This window comes from Meriones unguiculatus, chromosome 6 (genome assembly GCF_030254825.1).
Source record: "Meriones unguiculatus strain TT.TT164.6M chromosome 6, Bangor_MerUng_6.1, whole genome shotgun sequence".
Classification (NCBI taxonomy): domain Eukaryota; kingdom Metazoa; phylum Chordata; class Mammalia; order Rodentia; family Muridae; genus Meriones; species Meriones unguiculatus.
Window position 1 is genome coordinate 65,676,425 of NC_083354.1, and position 19,098 is coordinate 65,695,522.

Consider the following 19,098-nt stretch of genomic DNA (forward strand, 5'->3'; position numbering starts at 1 on the left):
TAAACATACTAAAAACTTCATTACCTATTCCATTGTTTCAAACTATAGACCACAACCATAATTCTTGATCTCCTCCACTACAATTAAGTAAACATGGTAAATAATTTACATCAACCAAGGCTATGGTCAAAACAGATTAAAAATCAGTATTTTTCTTGAAATGAATACATCTATGATGTCTAAAGTCATCAAATCTTTTACATAAATAAGGTTGCTTTTTTCTATGAATTCTTTCCCTCTTCATGACAAGATGATATATAAGGGATTTAATATATTTACAGTACTAGAGACATGGCTAAGAAGTTAAGACAAGTTCATTCTTAGGATCTAGGTCAGGTTTTTGACAAATTTCTGTGATTCCTGGTGTAAGACTATCAAAGGGTCCGTTCTTCTTGGAGACCAGAATTCACAGACACATAAACACACAAAGACATACTGACATCACATAATGGAACTTAAAACAAACATGTAGTCTGATGTCAGAGAAATTAATCCTTCCCAGTTGGTGATATCATTTTGGAAGGTTTAGGAAATGCAGCCCTGCTGGAGGAAGTATGTTATTTGGGGTGGATTTCATAGTTTTCAGCTGCATACCATTTGTAGTTCCCACTCTCTGATTCATGCTGCAGGTTGAGGATGTGAGTGTTAAGCTTCCTACTTTAGCTGCCATGTGTAATATTTGTGATTCCCATTTTACAGTGATCCCTCTGGAACCATAAGGCAAAGTAAACACATTTGAAAGTTTCCCTAGATATTTGGTTTTGTCACAGTAAAGGAAATAAGACACACTCATAAATCTTACAGCTAGATGATTTATTTCATGTAATTGAAGAGAATGTGTATTCTAAAAGGGTTACATTATTGTTTAAATTCACAGACCTTCTGTCCATATGAGCTTGCCACTAATAAAAGGATGCATGACATAATGCTTGAATAGATTATTGACATTTGTTAGATTTTTCCCCCAAAATAATATTGTGTAAATGAATGCAAGTTTGGTGGTTCAACATCTTAACAAATCCTTTATTCTAATAGATTTCCTTCAGTATGAGTACTTTCAGGTTCTTAAAGACTGCTATGACATGCAAAGGCTTACAAGTTGCTTACACACTAAAGGTTTTACTATTTTATAACAGTACTATGAAGTGTAAAACTTTACCTTACTCACTACATTTATGGTGTTTCTCTGGAACATAATTTTTTCTCATGATTGCAAAGACTACTGCTACATGAAAAGGCTTTACCACATTGCTTATTCATAGGGTTTCATTACAGGATGTGCTGTTTTATGTATTTGGAGATAACTGTATTAAGAAAAAGCTTTATCACACTGATTACATGTGTAAGGTTTCTTTCCACTATATGCTCTTTTAAATATTTGAAGATTACTGTGATATTAAATTTGTCCTAAGTTTTGCCTTTTAGGCATCAGCCTCCATTCAATTATAGGAAAAAACTAAAGTTAAATTAATAGTCCCTAGGAAAGCTGCAGAGTGCTAATCCCTGACCAGCTTTGGCCATTCATATTTTGTGCCCCCAAAAAGGACTATTCTGTACCATGGCTCTGTTCCCCAAAACTTAGTGACTATTCCAAATCACAGCTTCTCTTCCCTAAAAGAAAATATCTTCTCCTAACCACAAAATAACAAATGGATATGATTGGATGTTATGCCTGATTCTCAAAAGGACTGCTAGGAGTCGAGTCCATTGCAAATCACAGGAGGATCTTTATGCAAGCTTAAGCCTGGGTGCCAATCTTCCTTGACACAGCAGGTTACAAAGTGAGGCCTCGAGACTCAGCAGGGTAGAGTTTTTAAAGGGAAAAACCACAATCAGAGAATTCCAAGCATTGGCTTTACAGGGAAGGGTAAGTAGGGGCACAGTTCAGCAAGTAAGGTGACCCTTAGGCTGATTGTTCCAAGCCACCTTACCAAACTACAATATATCTAAGGTTTCTGTACAATAGCCTCCTGAATAGAGGACCCATCAATCCATTCTGTGGTATTTATGATAACCTGGGGAATGGAGGCCTGATTATAGTTATCTATTAATACATTCTGTGGTATCCAGGACAACCTGCATGGTGGAGGGCAAAGTGGCCCTTCTCAGAAGACAAAGGTGGGGGCCAAGTCACTCCAAGGACACTCAACTTAAGATAGAGTCTGAGAAACAAAATGGAGCCATGACTGTCATCCTCAATTCCTCCAGGTCAGACTGTAAAACCTACATTTTGAATCAGGTGACTATATCAATGACATAAACAAATCCCATATCCCTGAACTCTGATTGATGGAAAAAATTAGGTTGTACGACAGCACAGATGTTTAAGGTTTTCAAGCCCATAACCTCTGTAACTTTCTGGCTCAGTAGGTGTGTTGGTGTCCCATTTCAGCTCTCAAGAATGTTATGTGGCCCTAATCAACCAGTAGTGCCTGGATGACAATAATTTTTTTATCATTTGCATTGACCAAGTGTTTGAGTGATATTGGACTCAGTGGAACAAAGAACACAATGGCCTTAAGACACTGCTTATATTCACAGAATATTCACAGAATGAAACTCTTATGACGATGAAGAATATAGATATGTACAAAGGCCTCACAATTTAACACATTCATAAGGTTTCTCTCCAGCACAAATTCTTTCATGATGATGATTATACAAATGTTAAATACATTCTTAGTCTTTCTGTCCAGTATGAATTCTTTCATGACATTGAAGATGATTTTACCACATTGGTTATATTCATAAGATTGCTCTCCACTGTGTGTTCTTTTATGAATTAGGAGAACACTTATATGCAAATGCTTTACAATATTGATTACATTCATAAGGCTTCTTTCCAGTATGGGTTCTGTTATTCATTAGGAGATGTCTTTTATGTGAAAATGATTTTCCACACTGGTTGCATTCATAAGGTTTCTCTCCAGTGTGTGTTCTTTTATGTATTAGGAGATTTCTGTTATGTGCAAAGGCTTTTCCAAATTGGTTACGTTCATAAGATTTCTTTCTATTATGGATTCTTTTATGTATTAGGAGACAACTGTTGTTTGCAAAGGCATTAGCACATTTATTACATTTGTGCAATTTCTGCCCAACATGAATTCTTTCATGTGTTTGAAGTTCACTTTTATATGCATAGGCTTTACCATATTGGTTAAATTCATAGAGCTTCTCTCCAGTATGAGTTCTTTTGTATATGTGGGGAATACTTTGATGTGCAAAAACATCACCATATCGCATATCTTCAGAGGGTTTCTCTCCAATATGACTGTTTTCAAACCTGTAAAGATAATTAGCACATATGAAAGCTTTACTACACTCATTACACTGATTAATCTTTTTATCCATGGCAATTAGTTTTACAATTTGGTTTAAAGGTAAACTGGAATTAGATCTTGAGGTTTCATCACTAGTTTTACATTCATGGTGTTCTCCTTTGCTATGATCTGCTTTGCATATTTGAAAATAATTGTGATGGGAAGAATATCACCTGGGTCACATTTATACTATATTTTTCTTTTATAAGATGTTTTTCCACATATTTGTAGAAAACTGCAAGTCCTCAGAGCTTTACCACACAGGCTGGATTCAAGAGTTTTCCTATAATGTGAGCTATGGTAAATTTGCATAGATAACTGGGGCAAACAAAAGAATTTCCACATTCCTAAAACTTATATTTTCTGCAATGTGAGTTTATGAGTATTCCTAATGAAGGTGAATTGATGTTGGGGTATATTGTGTGAAAGTGTATCTGTATATGTGTTTGTTGATTGCTGAACAAGCAGAGAGGTAAGTGCTGGCCAGATCTTAGTACTGTTCTTCTATGGCCCATCACCTGTCGTCTATTCTGTAAATATTTGTCCTTTCTTACTGGTCTTTTGGAAATAATAAACAGCTGCTAACTGATAGCAGGGTACAAAACAGAGGGCAGAACTTCTGAGTGAGAGAGGGTTGCTAGAAAAAGAAAGGAAAACACAAGTGATTCACCAGCAGGACACTGAGATTACCCGATGGACAGGAGCAGGAACAAAGAGGTAGAGCTGGCCATGCAGCAGGACACTGTGCTGGGTTTATTTGGGTTAAGGAGAAAGCTGGCTCAACATCTGCCCAGCTAAATTGCCTAAATTTAAAAATATTAAAAAGCCTCTGTGTCATTATTTGTAGTGCTGGCATGTCTGAAAATCTCATCTAAATCATAAACAGATATTACATTAAAAATATAATCAAAGTGGGAACTATTATATATCTTTTAATTGTTCTGGTAGATACATTGCTTCTTTCACTATCCCTATGCTAACATGGCTTGTTTTCATTGTGACATGTGATTTATCTGTTAAAAGAAGAATAATCAATGACATGGTTTTATGTTGAATTCACGCAGTTTGATTTTTGTTCATCATAGACATGCGGTATAGGGATTATGGTTTTTTTCACAACATTCTTGACTGTACAAAACTGCTCCTCTCATGAAACTTAGCAACATTACTAAAATTTACGAGTAATCCCAGCTTTACTATGGACTATTTGCTTAGTATAATGTTTTGCACATACTTTCTTAACCTATTTTATATGAATACCTTTTGCAATATCTGAGTTGTACAAGACTAAACAAATAGCAGTTCTAGGTCATAGTTGTAGTGGAGCTATGATTTAAATGGTGATCTTGGGTAAGGTATTGTTTCCTTGCATTCTTTCTTAGAGGAGTGTCTTGCAAACACAAATCAAATACCTGACACTGAGGTACATGGTTTGGTAACAAGTTAGTAATCATCAATAAATATACTTAAAAAAGATCTTCTTTTATATTATTGCTTTTCTTTCAAACTTTTAGGACATATTAATTTTTTTTCAAAGCCATGTCCATATAAGCTTGCATAGGAAAATTACCTTCCATGTCTTCTAGAACTTTGACAATGTTCTTCAGTATTATGATCTTTCCAAGTATAGCTTAAAATATATGCATAATGTGTTATTGGAAATTAGGCAAAATTTGAGTCACTATCTATGGTTAATCATAGAACGATTCACCTCATCCCTCCTCATTCGCAACTGAAATTACAGAAGAGCCATCAATAATGAAGAAAGTGTTTCCTCCTTACTTTAAAAAGTAAAGAAAATTCACTGTTGTACCTATAACAGTGAGGTTCCTGTAGGTCTCCAGCATCACATCTTCATAGAGACTCCTCTGGGAAGGATCCAACAAAGCCCACTCTTCTTGAGTGAAGTTTTCATGCACATCATTGTAAGTCAATGCATTCTAAAATGTCCACACATGTGCACAACAGAAAGCATGATATTGACAACAATGGAAATGTATACTTCATTTACAATGTTTTCACATGATTCTGGTGTTTCTTCCCCTTATTTTCTGATATACAAGTTATAACGTAATCACCGACTCCTTGTAGAAGGAAACTGATTAGTGAGGTTTAACTCTAATTTTTGCATCCTTTGATTAGGATGTAGCCTTGAAAGAGAAATGCTAATTAACAGACATAAAAAGGGGAAGACAAGTAAACAGATCAACTTACTTAGCCCATATCAGAGAAATTGTATGAACAACTGCCAAGCTAGGTGCATTTTCTCATGCCTTTAATTCCAACAACCCACTGGAGGCAGAGGAACTTATATCTCATAGAGCTGGTTAGTAGCCTGGTCTATGCAATGAATTCCAGAATAGTCAGGGACACAGAATAAGAACCTGAATACTTTGCAAATATTAATCAAACAAACAAATTAGATAGAACTGACAGATCTAAGTTATACATTCCATATAGTTCTGTATACATCTACTAGAAACCTGAAGTGCCTCACTTTAAATTGTAACATTAATATGATCTTGCTAAAATGAAATGTATCTTTAAACAGTTACAAAAAACAGATGAAAGCATCAGAAATGTAAATGTTTGTCATAAATAGGCAACAGATGGCATGAGAGATGGCTCAGCAGTGAAGAGGTTTTGCTGGTCTTGCAAATAATTAGTCCTGATTGCCAGTACTTACATAAATGTGGGGACCAGGAACTGGAGTGAGTGGCAACAGAGCCCAAGCAGAATCCTGGGAGTCAAACTCCAGAGACAAGACTAAAAGGGGCATATCTAACTTTATTATCCAGTGTAACAGCCTTTAAATGACTGAAAGCCCAATCAGAACATCCCATGTACCCAAGTATCAGTAACAATCAATTCAGTTGGTACAACTAAAAGGAAGTGTGGGAGTTGAATATATGTGTGGGGGGGGGGCAAGGTCACCATAGAAGACTTCCATAAAGAAGGGGAAGCAGTCATAGCCCTTGGCTCCAATCCATTTTGACACTTTATTAGTGTGCTAGCAGTCCCTAGTAGGTCAACACTGTGTGCAGTGGATCAGGACCTTTCAAGGAGTAGTAGGAGTCACTGAAGCTTCACTTGCCATTCCCTATGGGCCTCTGAAAGGCTTACCTCAACATACCTCACACATAGGAGTTCACTCCTATCCATTACTCTAAGTTAAGGAGTTCTGAGGCCATCTTCTGACTACTACGAGGACCAGACACACGAGGTACTTATTCATATATGTAGGAAAAATAGTAGTATTCATTCAAAAAATTTTAAAACAAGCACCAAAAAGGAAAAAAATATCACACAGTTGCAATCATATGACTCAGAAGGTTCAAGTAATATTAATATCATGATGAAGATCAATACAAGAGCATACCCTTGACATGTACAAAACCTACATTCCAGGGCTATTAGGTAACACTATAAAAACAAAACAAAAAGGCCTTGCATGTGAGCCACAACCTCCGTAAGATTAACGCTAAATGGATCTTAACACCTGAATGTTAAATGTTAAATGAATGTTAAATGTAGAAGATTTTTAGAGAAATTAGTGCTCTTCAGGTTTGGCATATTGACAAGGATGCTTCTTCACACAAGCCCCTGTTACAAACATTTTACCCAAATGTAGCTCCCATAGTATAGTTATTCACAGGTCACCTGGGGTTAAGGAAATAACTAGGACCACAGGAGACCTCAGAGGTGGCTGCATATGGCTGCTGCTTATCACCCAATTTTGGCAAGAATCCACCCCACCACCCTTTGGAGTTCAGCTTCTTGCCCCTCCCCGTTGTGAGCAGTGAACCTTAACTCACCATGTTGCAACTTCAGAGTTTGCTAGACCTCCCTCACAGCACCCAGTGGTGCTCAGAGACAAAAGCCTACTCAGAAACAGCAGAAGCTGCAGTGTGGTGTCTGGAAGAACACACCAGCTCTTATGCCTGCAGGCCCTGATTGGACAGTGAGTCTTGAGTGACATGAGCCTTCACTTAGGGTTAGAGTGTGCTGAAGGGAAAAAGCACATTACCAGTCCTAGGGATGCAGTCCAGGGCCATGCCTTTTCCAGATCTGAAGACATTTGCATTTCAGTAGCCCTTGTATCTGTCCTCCCACAGTGTACTAATCTGTCTTCCCATCCAGCCCCAGGCAGGACCCATCATTCCAGCTAGCTGTGCACAGCAGCCTGTTCCTGTCATCTGTGGGCTCCACCCTCCACTCACCATTTTGGGACTTTGGAACTTGCTTGAGCTTCCCTCACAACATCGAGCAGCAGCTCTCAGATCTCATCACACACAGACATTCAAGGGAGCTCAGAAACAGAGTGGAACCTAGAACAGGGCACCCTGAACAACTCATCTCTTCTGCATAGATGCCCAATCCACCAGGGATTCTTGAATGACATGAGCACTTCTCTTAGGGATAGAGTTTGCTGAGGTGCCGGAGCCAGCCAGAAGAGTCGAACGGTTCTTGAGTCGGGAGTGAGGATTAAAATTAATAAAATAAACACACAGCACACAGGAAACTTTTTAAAGGTCCAGACTCGACAGCCACAGCAAAAGGCAGGATGCTGCAGCAAGCAGTGCAAGCAGCAAGTCTCAAGTCTCTGCCTCCTCCTCTGCCTCCAGCCCTCTGACCTCTTTATTTGTGAGGAGTTACTTTTAGCCAATAAAACATCTCAGAAGAATGGGTTAATTTGCACAAGGAGCCTGAGGAAGAGGTGTGACCCTCACAAGCTATCCCACCTGCTGTCACAAACAAAAGGAGATGGACTTGCAAGTTCTTCTCTGCCATTAGTAAAGGCCTGCTAAAAGCCATCTCTCTGCCGAGATTTAAATATCAAAGCAGGCCTCTGGAGTCATGGCTCCCAACACTGAGGGACATGGCATAATACTATCAGGCCCAGGTTTCCAGCCCAGGACTGTGCCTTTTCCATGCCTGCAGAGATTTTCATTTCAGCAGCACTTGTGCCTATCCTCCATCTGTCTTCCCACCCATCCCCAGGCAGGACCCCCCCACTCCAGCAAGCTCTGCTCAGCAGCCTGCTCTGCCCATTTATGAGAAGTGACTCTCCATTCACTTTGTCAGGACTTTGGAACTTGCTTGAGCTTCCTTCAGAAAACCTAGCAGCAGTGCTCAGAGCACCTCATACCAAATCATTGACGTCTGATCAGCTACAGAGCAGAACTTCCAGCATGACTCCTCGAAGAACCTGTCCCCTAGCCTGACATGCAACTCTCACCTCCAGACTGTTCCTCCAGACATAAGTTAAGCTGTTGGCCTTCCTACCCACATGGGAAGCTGTCCTGGCACTTGGCAGCCCAGGAACAAGTCAGATCTAAGGAGACACAGTATCCCAATGAAAAGGCATCCTGAGATATGGGAGAAACCACAGAGTTCTGAGGTGGAACAATGTCCCCATAGAATGGAGTCTTGAGACAGGAGAGCCAAAGAAGCACACAACTCTGAGAGGAGGGCTCTTCAACAGAGGTGTTGCAGCTCCCATGGGAGGGCATCCTCAGCTGAACTGAGGAAGGACATCAGGAGCCTGGGCCCTAATCCTACTTCACCTCTCCTCTGCTGTGCTTCTTGACTCCTTCCAATGGTAGTCAGGCCTGGCAGTAAATCTTATAAAAGGGGTTTATATTGGAGGATCCAGCGAGTGGAGGAAGAAATCCAGGAGAAGGCAGCAGAGAAGTGAGCAGACACAGCCTTTTTACATGACTTGTTATGGGGCAGAGCTTTCTAGGACAGAGATTTTCAGAGTGAGGATTGGGAGGATTTCAAATTCTGCACTTAAGGGAGTTCAGGATTTCCTGTTCAGAGATTGGTATGAACTCCAACTCATGGATAATGTGTGTGTGTGGAGGGTGGGGATAGCTCAGGATTGGTGAATTCTGCTGCTCAGATATTAGTGAATGTTTTTAGGGTTTTCACCTAAACTTACCATAATCTGGGGTGGGACCTACATAGGGGTTCGAGATGGCCTTAGTGACAATTACAGAGGCAGAAAATGCCATTGTAACAGTTACAGCAGTGTGCGGGCAAGGGACCTATCGACTTGTGCCTCAAGGGGTTTACACAGACTTCATCTCTGAACTAAGCAAAACAATTTTCTTCAAATTTCCTCAAAACTGTGAATTTTTCCTGAAGGGGCAGATACCTGATTTTGGTACCTGGTTCACCATGCCAGACCACGTAAAGTTCCCTATATCAGGGGAATGGCTAGTTTATACATTTTTGCCACAGAGATGGTGCTGGAGCTCACAAACTACCTCCAGACAGATAAATCAGTCAACAGCAGCTCCACCTGAGGCTTCAGGAACTGCTGCCTGAGAGACCAAAAGATTAAAAATCAGCTATGAATTAAGGCCTGAACCAGGTGGGTGGAGAAATCTAGTAATGCCCTGAGGGGAAGGACCGCCTTACTGCATTCTTTCCCCACCCACTAGAGATAAACAGTTGTTAGGAAATTGGCCCATCCCCCTAGGGAGGGACACCAGGTCATTATGGTCTGAGGACCTTCCTATAGCCAATCAATTCAAAATGTAGCATTTTGACCAATAGATGCTTGTCAGGCAGGAATTGCCCCTGCCTTGGGCATGCTGGGATGGACCAGAATTTTCAAATCACCCAACTAACCTGAGGAGAGGGTGATCAGCTCCTACCACTTTGGCTGTGGGGGTGTGTGGCCCCAAGCTGAAGCTTGTAATTTACAATAAAAAGAACCTCATGTATTTACAGCAGAGTCTGTTTATTCCTGGTCTTTTGGGGTTCGTGAACTGGGTAGAACACTGCCGTCTCCTTTTATTTTCATTATTTCATATCAGTTTTCAGTTACACATTTTGAGAGTTTCAAAAACTTAGAGTTAATTCCTGAGTTAATTAATTCCTGAGTTAATTCTGGGCAAAAATCACCAGATCACAGTTCTTTCAGAGCAGGGATCCAGCAGCAGTCCCCCACCCAGATAAACCTTAGGTTGTGACATAGCCCTTAAGAAAGCCCACCAAATGTGCTAACCCCTCCCCTCCACCTTGCTACAACCTAACCTGCACATAACAGGGCGGTACTGGAGGTCAGCTAGCCAGGCCTGACCATTTGCAGTCTTGGCTCCTAAAAACAAACAAATCATTTTAAAGGTCAGCTCCCCTAGAGACCCTTTCACCCAATCCTGTAATGCCAAGGCTTGCACTTCCCCAATTACATTTTGTCCCTTTAAAACTCTGTTCTCCCAGAGTTGGGGTCTCTTGCACCTTTGTTCTTGTGAAGAGCAGCCACCCAGCTCAAGTTTGTAATAAAGACCCTTGGTGGTTTTGCATTGGACTCATATGTTGGTCATTTGGGAACTTGCCATCTGGGTATTACATCTTAATGTAGCTTGCTAAATACATGATTATGTAGAATAATATCTTTTACCCATTAGTATTACTGTAAGCAACACCACTAAAATAATGTCCTAAAAAGATAACAATTTGCAACATAAATTCAATACAATACAAAGAAAATTTCTAAAAATGTATAAGAGGAAAGATGATTCCAAAGCTATGTGTCATGTATAAAACCTCAGAATTCTCAATAGGATTATGAAGAAATTGAACACACATTGGGACAATGTGATTTCTGTACTCAATACAAAGCTACAAACATCATGATTGTGTACAATATTTGTGAAAGAATGAGTGGGTAACACGAAAAAGCCCAAATTATAAGCCTAAAAATATATTCAAGTTTTAATCCAAAGACCTAAGTAAAGTCTACCAAGAAAAGTGTGAATTTGACCAAAGTTACATTCATTCTATGTGTAAAACAAGATAATGCAGAGTTCACAACTCCTACAAAAACAACTCAAAGTGACTCCTAAAGTGTTGTATTTCTAACCCTTCACCTACTACTGATCTCTGTTGAGCTTTCTTGATAGAATGACATTTTATTTTATTATTTATTATTTTTTATTTTTTACAGATGTAGGTAGTTATTTTAATTAATTTTTAAGTTTATTACTATTTACCCATTTTGAATCCCAGCTGTCACCACCTCCCTTATCCCCTCTTCCAAACTGATGTCTTGCCCATGTGACAGAACTATACTTTTCTCAAGAAGAAAACTGTAATGAATAGTCTGGTAATTAGTTTGGAAAGATCATTAAATTTACAAAGTGAACACTTTTGGGGTTTAACACACAAGAGCAAACAAGAATTTCAATGAAGACTTGAATTCATTTCTAGAAAACAAATTTCTGTAGTTAACACTAGTTCAATCAACACAGGAGATCTAGTCAAATTGGTGTGACTGTACATAGAAGGAATGTTACTTTTCCTTTCTGAAAATACACAACCTGAGAGAAAAATGTGAGTAATACTTGATGTCCTCTGATAAATTCGTCTAGTTCATGGAGAATAATTCTACCATAAAGCCTGTGTCAAAATTGTAAAATAGTGTTTGAGATTATAAGTAAATCAACCTTCTCATTTCACCTTCCTGTTAAGTCTCAAATTTTGAGACAAATGGCTGAGGTTCCTATTTAACATATTAAAGCAGATCTTCCAGGTTCTCCCAAAATCCTTCTTTTTTTGTTGACTTTATAAGTATATAATTGACATGGAATTGTTTGTGTAGTGTGTTAACTATTAAATTTAGACTGAACTGATAGTATTAACTAATGTAGATTCCAGTGTAACTTAGAAAAATATTTTTAGATATGCTTATAATTTTCTGATTACATATAATCAAGGGCTGTACTAGTTGACATGAAATAGAATGAAAATATTTTTTGTTTCTTTATTGAAGCAAAAATATTAGTATGTATTCCTTTTTTTTAATTTTTTTCAATGCAGTTTATTCAGGAACATTGAACAATCCTCGGACCCCGGGGAAAGTCAGCCCACAGCTTAAATAGCCTCTGGGTAGCCAACCCAGGCGTGCCACGGGGGCAATGCAGATAGGTCCACATACATGGAAGCAAGCCAGATCCTCGGCCTTAGCCAAATGTGGAGTTGTTCGTGACAGAGAGCACTCACCATCTGAAAGGTGGAAGGCGGAAACCAGCTCCATCTTTAAGGCATAGCATTCCGCAGCTCTCTACAGTTCCCCCTTTTTGTTTTAGATGCATCAGGCAAGAGTAGAGGTCTGATCTCTGATATTAGAAATAAATTGGGACTTTGTACAGATGTTCATTTAGGTGTCATCCACCCAAAGAGCATCAGACCCGTCCGATACCTTTTTCTCAGAGGCGGGACCTGGGGCTGTATTCCTTTTTTAAATGATCTATTAATAACACTCCATCCATGTATTGACTGAGATATTTAAACTTAGTGTTTAGTTAAAATGTAGTTGTTGTCATAAAAAAACATACAGTCTAGGTTGATGAAAACACAAAAACATATAAACCTGGACATACACACAAGAGATTATGCATTAAAATGCCTAAACTGCAATATCTGAAGGGTTTCTGAACTAAGTGATGTGACTTTTGGATTTAAAGATTAAAAATGTGTCTCAAAAATGAAAGCATCTTTTGTTTGGTGAGAGCATGTTCTAATTTGGAGAAACCAATCATGCTTTGCCTGAATTCCCTGGATTTGCAATAGAAACAGAAATATAAAAAGTAAGATTAAGTTTGTGGTAAGTAAAATAGTAGTGGCACAGTGTACAGAAAGTTACAAAGAGATAAGATTATTTGAATAATTAATCAATAGTATTTACTCTTTAAAATGTAATTTAATTGGGTTTTTATTTAAATCAGGGAATAGTTTTTTGTTAGTAGGGAATATATACATACATACATACATATATCTATATCTATCTATCTATCTATCTATCTATGTATATATTTAGAGGTTGAAATTATATTACTAAGTTTTAATTTAGTAAAGAAGATAAATTTATTTTCTTCTACATTTTTCCATTGGTTGTGTTTGTAAGTAAAATTACTATTAATGGAATGTTGGCAGGAAGACTTCCTAGTGCACCTAATATGAATGTGCTTTAGACAAGTGGATGCAGTTTATATTTTATCTACAGAATATGTACAAAGAAGACAAGTCTGTATTACTTTTGAAAGAACATTCTTCTATAAGTCATGTAATGTTCACCAACTGACGAAGTTGGTATCAATTATGAGACTGTAGACAAAAGAATTAACATGTTGATTTTCATCTAAGGTATTTTTTCTAACAATTTTGGCCCTAGTAAACAGTTCAATATATGAAATATGAAAGGTTAATATTAAAGAGAAAGGTTATTATCATATGTATACCAATCATCATCCTATCGGTATGTAGTTGAAAAATTAAACTCCCATGCCCTTTAAAAATTTCTTAATACAAATGATTTTAACAATTGTATTTCCACAATCTGGCGCTTTCTCAGACAACTAGGAATAGCACTTCCTCAAGATCCAGCCCTACCACTCCTAGGCATATATCCAAAAGACACTCAAGTACACAATAAGGACATTTGCTCAACCATGTTTGTAGCAGCTTTATATGTAATAGCCAGAATCTGGAAACAGCCCAGATGCCCCTCAACTGAAGAATGGATGCAGAAATTGTGGTACATCTACACAATGGAGTATTACTCAGCAATGAAAAAATAAGGAAATCATGAAATTTGCAGGTAAATGGTGGGAACTGGAAACAATCATCCTGAGTGAGCTGTCCCAGAAGCAGAAAGACACACACGGTATATACTCACTCATATAGACATAACATAGGATAAATCTAAAGAAACTAAGGAAGAGAGAGGACCCTGACTAAAACGCTCAATCCCCATCCTGGAAGGCAAAGAGGTTGGACATCAGAAGAAGAAGAAAACAGAAAACAACCTAGGAACCCGTCACAGAGGACCTGTGAAAGGCTCTGCCCTGCAGACTATCAAAGCAGACGCTGAGACTTATGGCCAACTGTTGGACAGAGTGCATAGAATCTTACGTAAGAAGTGGGAAATAGTAAGAGCTGGAGAGGACAGGAACCACAGAAGGAGAGCAACAGAACCAGAAAATTTGAACACAGGAAACTTCCCAGAGACTCATACTCCAACCAAGGACTATTCATGGAGATAACCTAGAACCCCTGCACAGATGAAGCACATGACAGTTCAGTGTCCAAGTGGGTTACATAGTAATGGGAAGAGGGACTGCCTCTGACATAATCTGATTAGCCTGCTCTTTGATCACCTCCCCCTGAGGGGGAAGCAGCCTTACCAAGCCACAGAAGATGACAATGCAGCCACTCCTGATGTGATCTGATAAACTAAGATCAGAAGGAAGGAGAAGAGGACCTCCCCTATCAGTGGACTTGGGGAGGGGCATGTGTGAAGAAGGGGGAGGGAGGGTGGGATCGTAAGGGGAGGAGGGAGATGCTTATGGGGGGATACAAAGTGAATAAAGTGTAATTAATAGTAAAAAAAATTAAAAAATAAATATAAAAAAAGAGGAAAGGAACAAATACCTTAAAGAAATCAATGAAAAAAAAAGTTCCTTTTCATATCTCTTTAAAAGAAATATATAAATAATCACGATAAAAATCATGAAGTCTCAGTGGATCACAAAATCTATGTTAGGGCCCGATGAGGGCATGCGAGGGCAATTTATATTGACTCATGATACATATATAAATTTCATTAATAATAAAAATAAATGTTGATATCTCAAAAAAAAAAACCAATTGTATTTCCAAACCTGAAGCAACCATATATCTGTTATTAGTAAAAGAAGCACCATATTTAATACCCATATACACCCCTATACATGTTATGTTTATATCTGAACCTCCAATACTATGCAATAATATGAAACACTGAATGAGTCTTCAATTATATTGACTAGAAAAATAAAAAATGCTGAATATTGCATATATTCCTGAATATATATCTTAAAAACAAAACAAGCAAACAAACCAAATAAGACAACAAAAAGTGGAGAATTGGGATACAGAAATTGTGTTATTTTTACACAATGGACAATGCTATAGTGCCATTTAAATAGTGCTCAACATGGCGTTCAATTGAGAATCTGTTAAAGAATAATGTAAAGGATCCTTATGGTAGTGGGAATGTCAGACTGTTCACTGTATACAAACTCATACCCTGGTACTTTGGTTGGAAATGATTGGTGCTAGTGAGCTCATCTGCTGGAAGTTTAGCCCCAAGTGTTGCAATGGTAGGTAGTGACACTTTAAGAGACAAAGTCTATATTGAAAATGCTCTGTCATTGGAAGTACTCCCTTCTTGAGAGATTTATGTTTTACTGAAATTCTTTGTAGTCCTTGCATCAAGATAGTTGTAAGAGAGTAAGGCAACCTCTTTTTCACTCTGTCTGGCTTCTTCTCACAACATGTTTTCTTTCCTGAATGACATATCTATGAAGGCATTTGGTATGAAATGACATCAGCTGGTTAGGATTTGCAGAGAACAAATGGATGAGACTAGGCGATTTGTCATTACAAAAGAGTAAGCAACATAAAATAGTCCTTGTATGGCGAGGCACATGACTACTGCTTTTAATCAATATCTATCAATCATATGTATCATATTATATGGCTATCATATATATATTTACATATTGTTGTAAAATATGTTATTCATTACAAACACTTTTGGTTCAATAATTGTTCAAAAACAACTTTTTAAAGTCAAAAGTTTAAGGAAAAGAAATGTATGTGTCACTTTTTCAGATATGACATGAGCCTTAGAATGTTGACATCACAGTGGCTTCTCCCCCTGACTACTGCAGAATGTTTATCCTTCAGTGGTTTGTCTATAAACTGCAGTAGCCATATTTAGTTAGCGCCAGGAAAGAAAAGTGAATTTCATGCCCAGTGAAAGTTTCTCTATTCCAGGATCCATGGTGAAGGTATTTTAAAATGACTATTATGATTGTCATGATAGACAAATGGTTTCAGGAAGTGTTCTGTCCTGATTTCTCTAGAACATGTGAACTAATTTTTAACAGTTGCTTCATGACAAGCTGCTCTTATTGGCAATAAGCAATACCATTGCCCCAAAGAAACAAAATTATCATGTCAAAGAGGAATGCACTGAGCTATACAACAACTTTCTGGTTTCAAACATGTATTTCTCAATATTTTAACATTGATTCAGCTAGATAGAAATAACTTTCCAGGAATACTCATTTAATTTCAATTTTATTATGAAACTGAGTTGGCAATATTTTATAAAATACCTTTACATTGTTGCCTGATGTGTTTGATGACAACCATTGGCTGATGTCTCTTTTTGACACTTTGATTCACAGGGTTCTTTATTCCTTCCCAAGGAAAAATTATGGCTGCTCTGTACTTACTCCTTGAAGGATGTAACATGATTAGGCATAGTAATATTCACTTAATACTACATATGTAATATGCATATAAAGTATATATATATATGTGTGTGTGTGTGTGTGTGTGTGTGTGTGTGTACTTTAAATATTCAAACTGTATAAGCAGGGACAGCAAAGAAACCAGCAAAATAGTAGCTACTACATTATTACAGGGAATAATTTTATTAGGGGTCAGAGAGGAAAAGTGTTCAGAGTTACATGGAAGAGTTCAGAGCAGAGAGAAAATGAAGCAGACTTGATATGACCAAGACTGTCTAGAAGGGAATGGAGAATATTAGAAAATTAGAGATAGCTTAGACAGAGACAAACTGTGCTTTCATAAATGCACAGGCTGGACCTAGATCCCCCTACACATATGTAGCAGATGTGCAGCTTGGTCAACATGTGGGTCCTCTAACAATTGGACTGAGAGCTCTCTCTGACTGTTTCTTGCCTGTCCTTAGTGAGAGAGGAAGCTCTTAGTCCTGCCTGATGTGATGTGTCAGGGTGGATTGTTATACATAGTGAGCCCCTCTGAAGAGAAAGAGGGAATGAAGGAGGGGAGAATGATGGTGGGACTGTGAGGAGTTAAAGGATGGGGCCTGTGATGAAGATGTAAAATTAATAAATTAATTAGTGGACAAAAACCACAGGGTATTTCTAGAATATTTAGGAAATGATAATAGTGCAGAATGAGATGAGACTGTTTCGGAAGGCACAGGAGTCTAGATGCGTGTTTTGAGATGTGTAACAAGTCCATTTACTCCCCCTTCATGAAACCTGGAGGCCACCATGGGTGTTGATAGCCTGATAGGAGCCAGAGGTCAATAGAGAACCGTATGTTTCTTTTGTCAGAGCAAGGAAAATAGTTATTTCACTGGACAAGAATGACTTCACAAATTATTTTTTTTTATTTTGAGGTAATGCATTTTTTTATTTTTTATTTTAGTCAGGTTATTTATTTTGTATCCCAGCCATAGTCCCCTCCCTCATTCTCTCCGAATCCCACCCTCCCTCCCTCATCTCCTCCCTGCCCCTTTCCAGGTCCACTGATAGAGAAAGACCTCCTCCCTCCTCCAGGTCTCTTCAGGACTGCTGCAATGTCCTCTTCTGTGGCCTAGCAAGGCTGCTCTTCCCTGTGGGGGGTGTCGAAGAGCTTGCCATTGAGTTCATGTCAGAAATAGTCCCTGTTCCCCTTACTAGAGAACCCACTTGGATACTAAACTACCATGGGCTATATCTGAGCAGGGGTTCTAAGTTATATCCATATATGGTCCTTGGTCGGAGAAACAGTCTCATGATAGACCCCTGTGCCCTGATATATTTGGTCCTTGTGGAGCTCCTGTCCTCTCCAGGTCTTACTAACTCCCCCTTATTTCATCTGATTCCTTGCACTCTGCCAAAGGTTTGGTTATGAGTCTTAATATCTACTTTGATATACTGCTAGGTAGAGTCTTTCAGACAGGTATGGTAGGCTCTATGGTAGGCTCCTGTCCTGTTACTGTTTTTTAAATATTTGTTTGTTTGTTTTTTGCTTGTTTGTTCCTAATAGCCAGAATTCCTTTGATAATGCATGTTGAGCAGGTCCACTCCTGGCATTTTTGGATATTTGCATTCTCAGGGACGTTACTAGTTGAAACTGTTAGGAAAGCCTGATTACTTTCTTCACACCTATGTAAGTCGTTTTAAAAAGTAATGGGTTTAGTTATTGCATGCCAGTATATAGATTTCCTTCTGATGTGTTTTTTATTTTGCATACTCAAATGTATCATATTTTTAAAATCATAATTGTTCAGGAGAATATCTTTATGGAGAACTTTACAGTCTGCTAGAATTTTGCTATCTAATTCAAACTGTATAAATTCACATATTAATGAAATTGCACACTTTGCAGAAGTCAAAATTATTACTATCACCAAAATACAATCATTTTAAAGACAGGCATTCTAATTTTGAATTATTTGTCCATGATTATTAAATGTCCAATGTATACTCCATATTTTATTATGAAATTTAGAGTATCTGACTTGCTTCAGTCACAATTCTTTGTGTCTCTAGGATTAACATAAAATTTACTATATACCAATATTCTCTCCTCTCCACTCTTCAAATCTGTCTGGCTTCTCTGTGCATGAAGCTTTCTGACTGTATCTCAGTAAAGCACATTTGTCTTTAAAGTATGCTATGATTTTTGCATGTGTTAGACTCCAAGGTTCACAGTTTTAATGATTTTGCATACTGCCTTTTTTCACATGGACCTTTAACCACATGGTTAAAAGATTTAGGAACTGATAATCTTTGGAGATGAATATAAACTTCACAATGCATTTTTTTACATTACTGTTTTTTAATTTTCTTCTAATTATTATCATTTATTACAAATTATTCAAACTGTGTTCTGGCTATGGCCCCCTCCCTCATCTCCTCCCTGTCATACCCTCCTTCCCTCTTCTCTCCCTACA

At 38.1% G+C, this 19,098-nt stretch overlaps 1 protein-coding gene across 1 annotated transcript in view; it reads right to left on the bottom strand.

Annotated features, from left to right (window-relative positions):
* Positions 1 to 1,269: 1,269 nt before the first annotated feature.
* Positions 1,270 to 19,098, bottom strand: part of LOC110566334 (zinc finger protein 431-like) — a 55,970-nt gene continuing 38,141 nt past the window's right edge. Inside the window, exons 2-5 of the mRNA XM_060386147.1 lie at positions 5,134 to 5,260; positions 4,891 to 4,951; positions 2,994 to 3,283; positions 1,270 to 1,304 (exon numbers count right to left, since the gene is read on the bottom strand). Coding sequence (XP_060242130.1) covers positions 1,270 to 1,304; positions 2,994 to 3,283; positions 4,891 to 4,951; positions 5,134 to 5,260 — 513 coding nt within the window. The remainder of the gene's footprint in view (positions 1,305 to 2,993; positions 3,284 to 4,890; positions 4,952 to 5,133; positions 5,261 to 19,098) is intronic.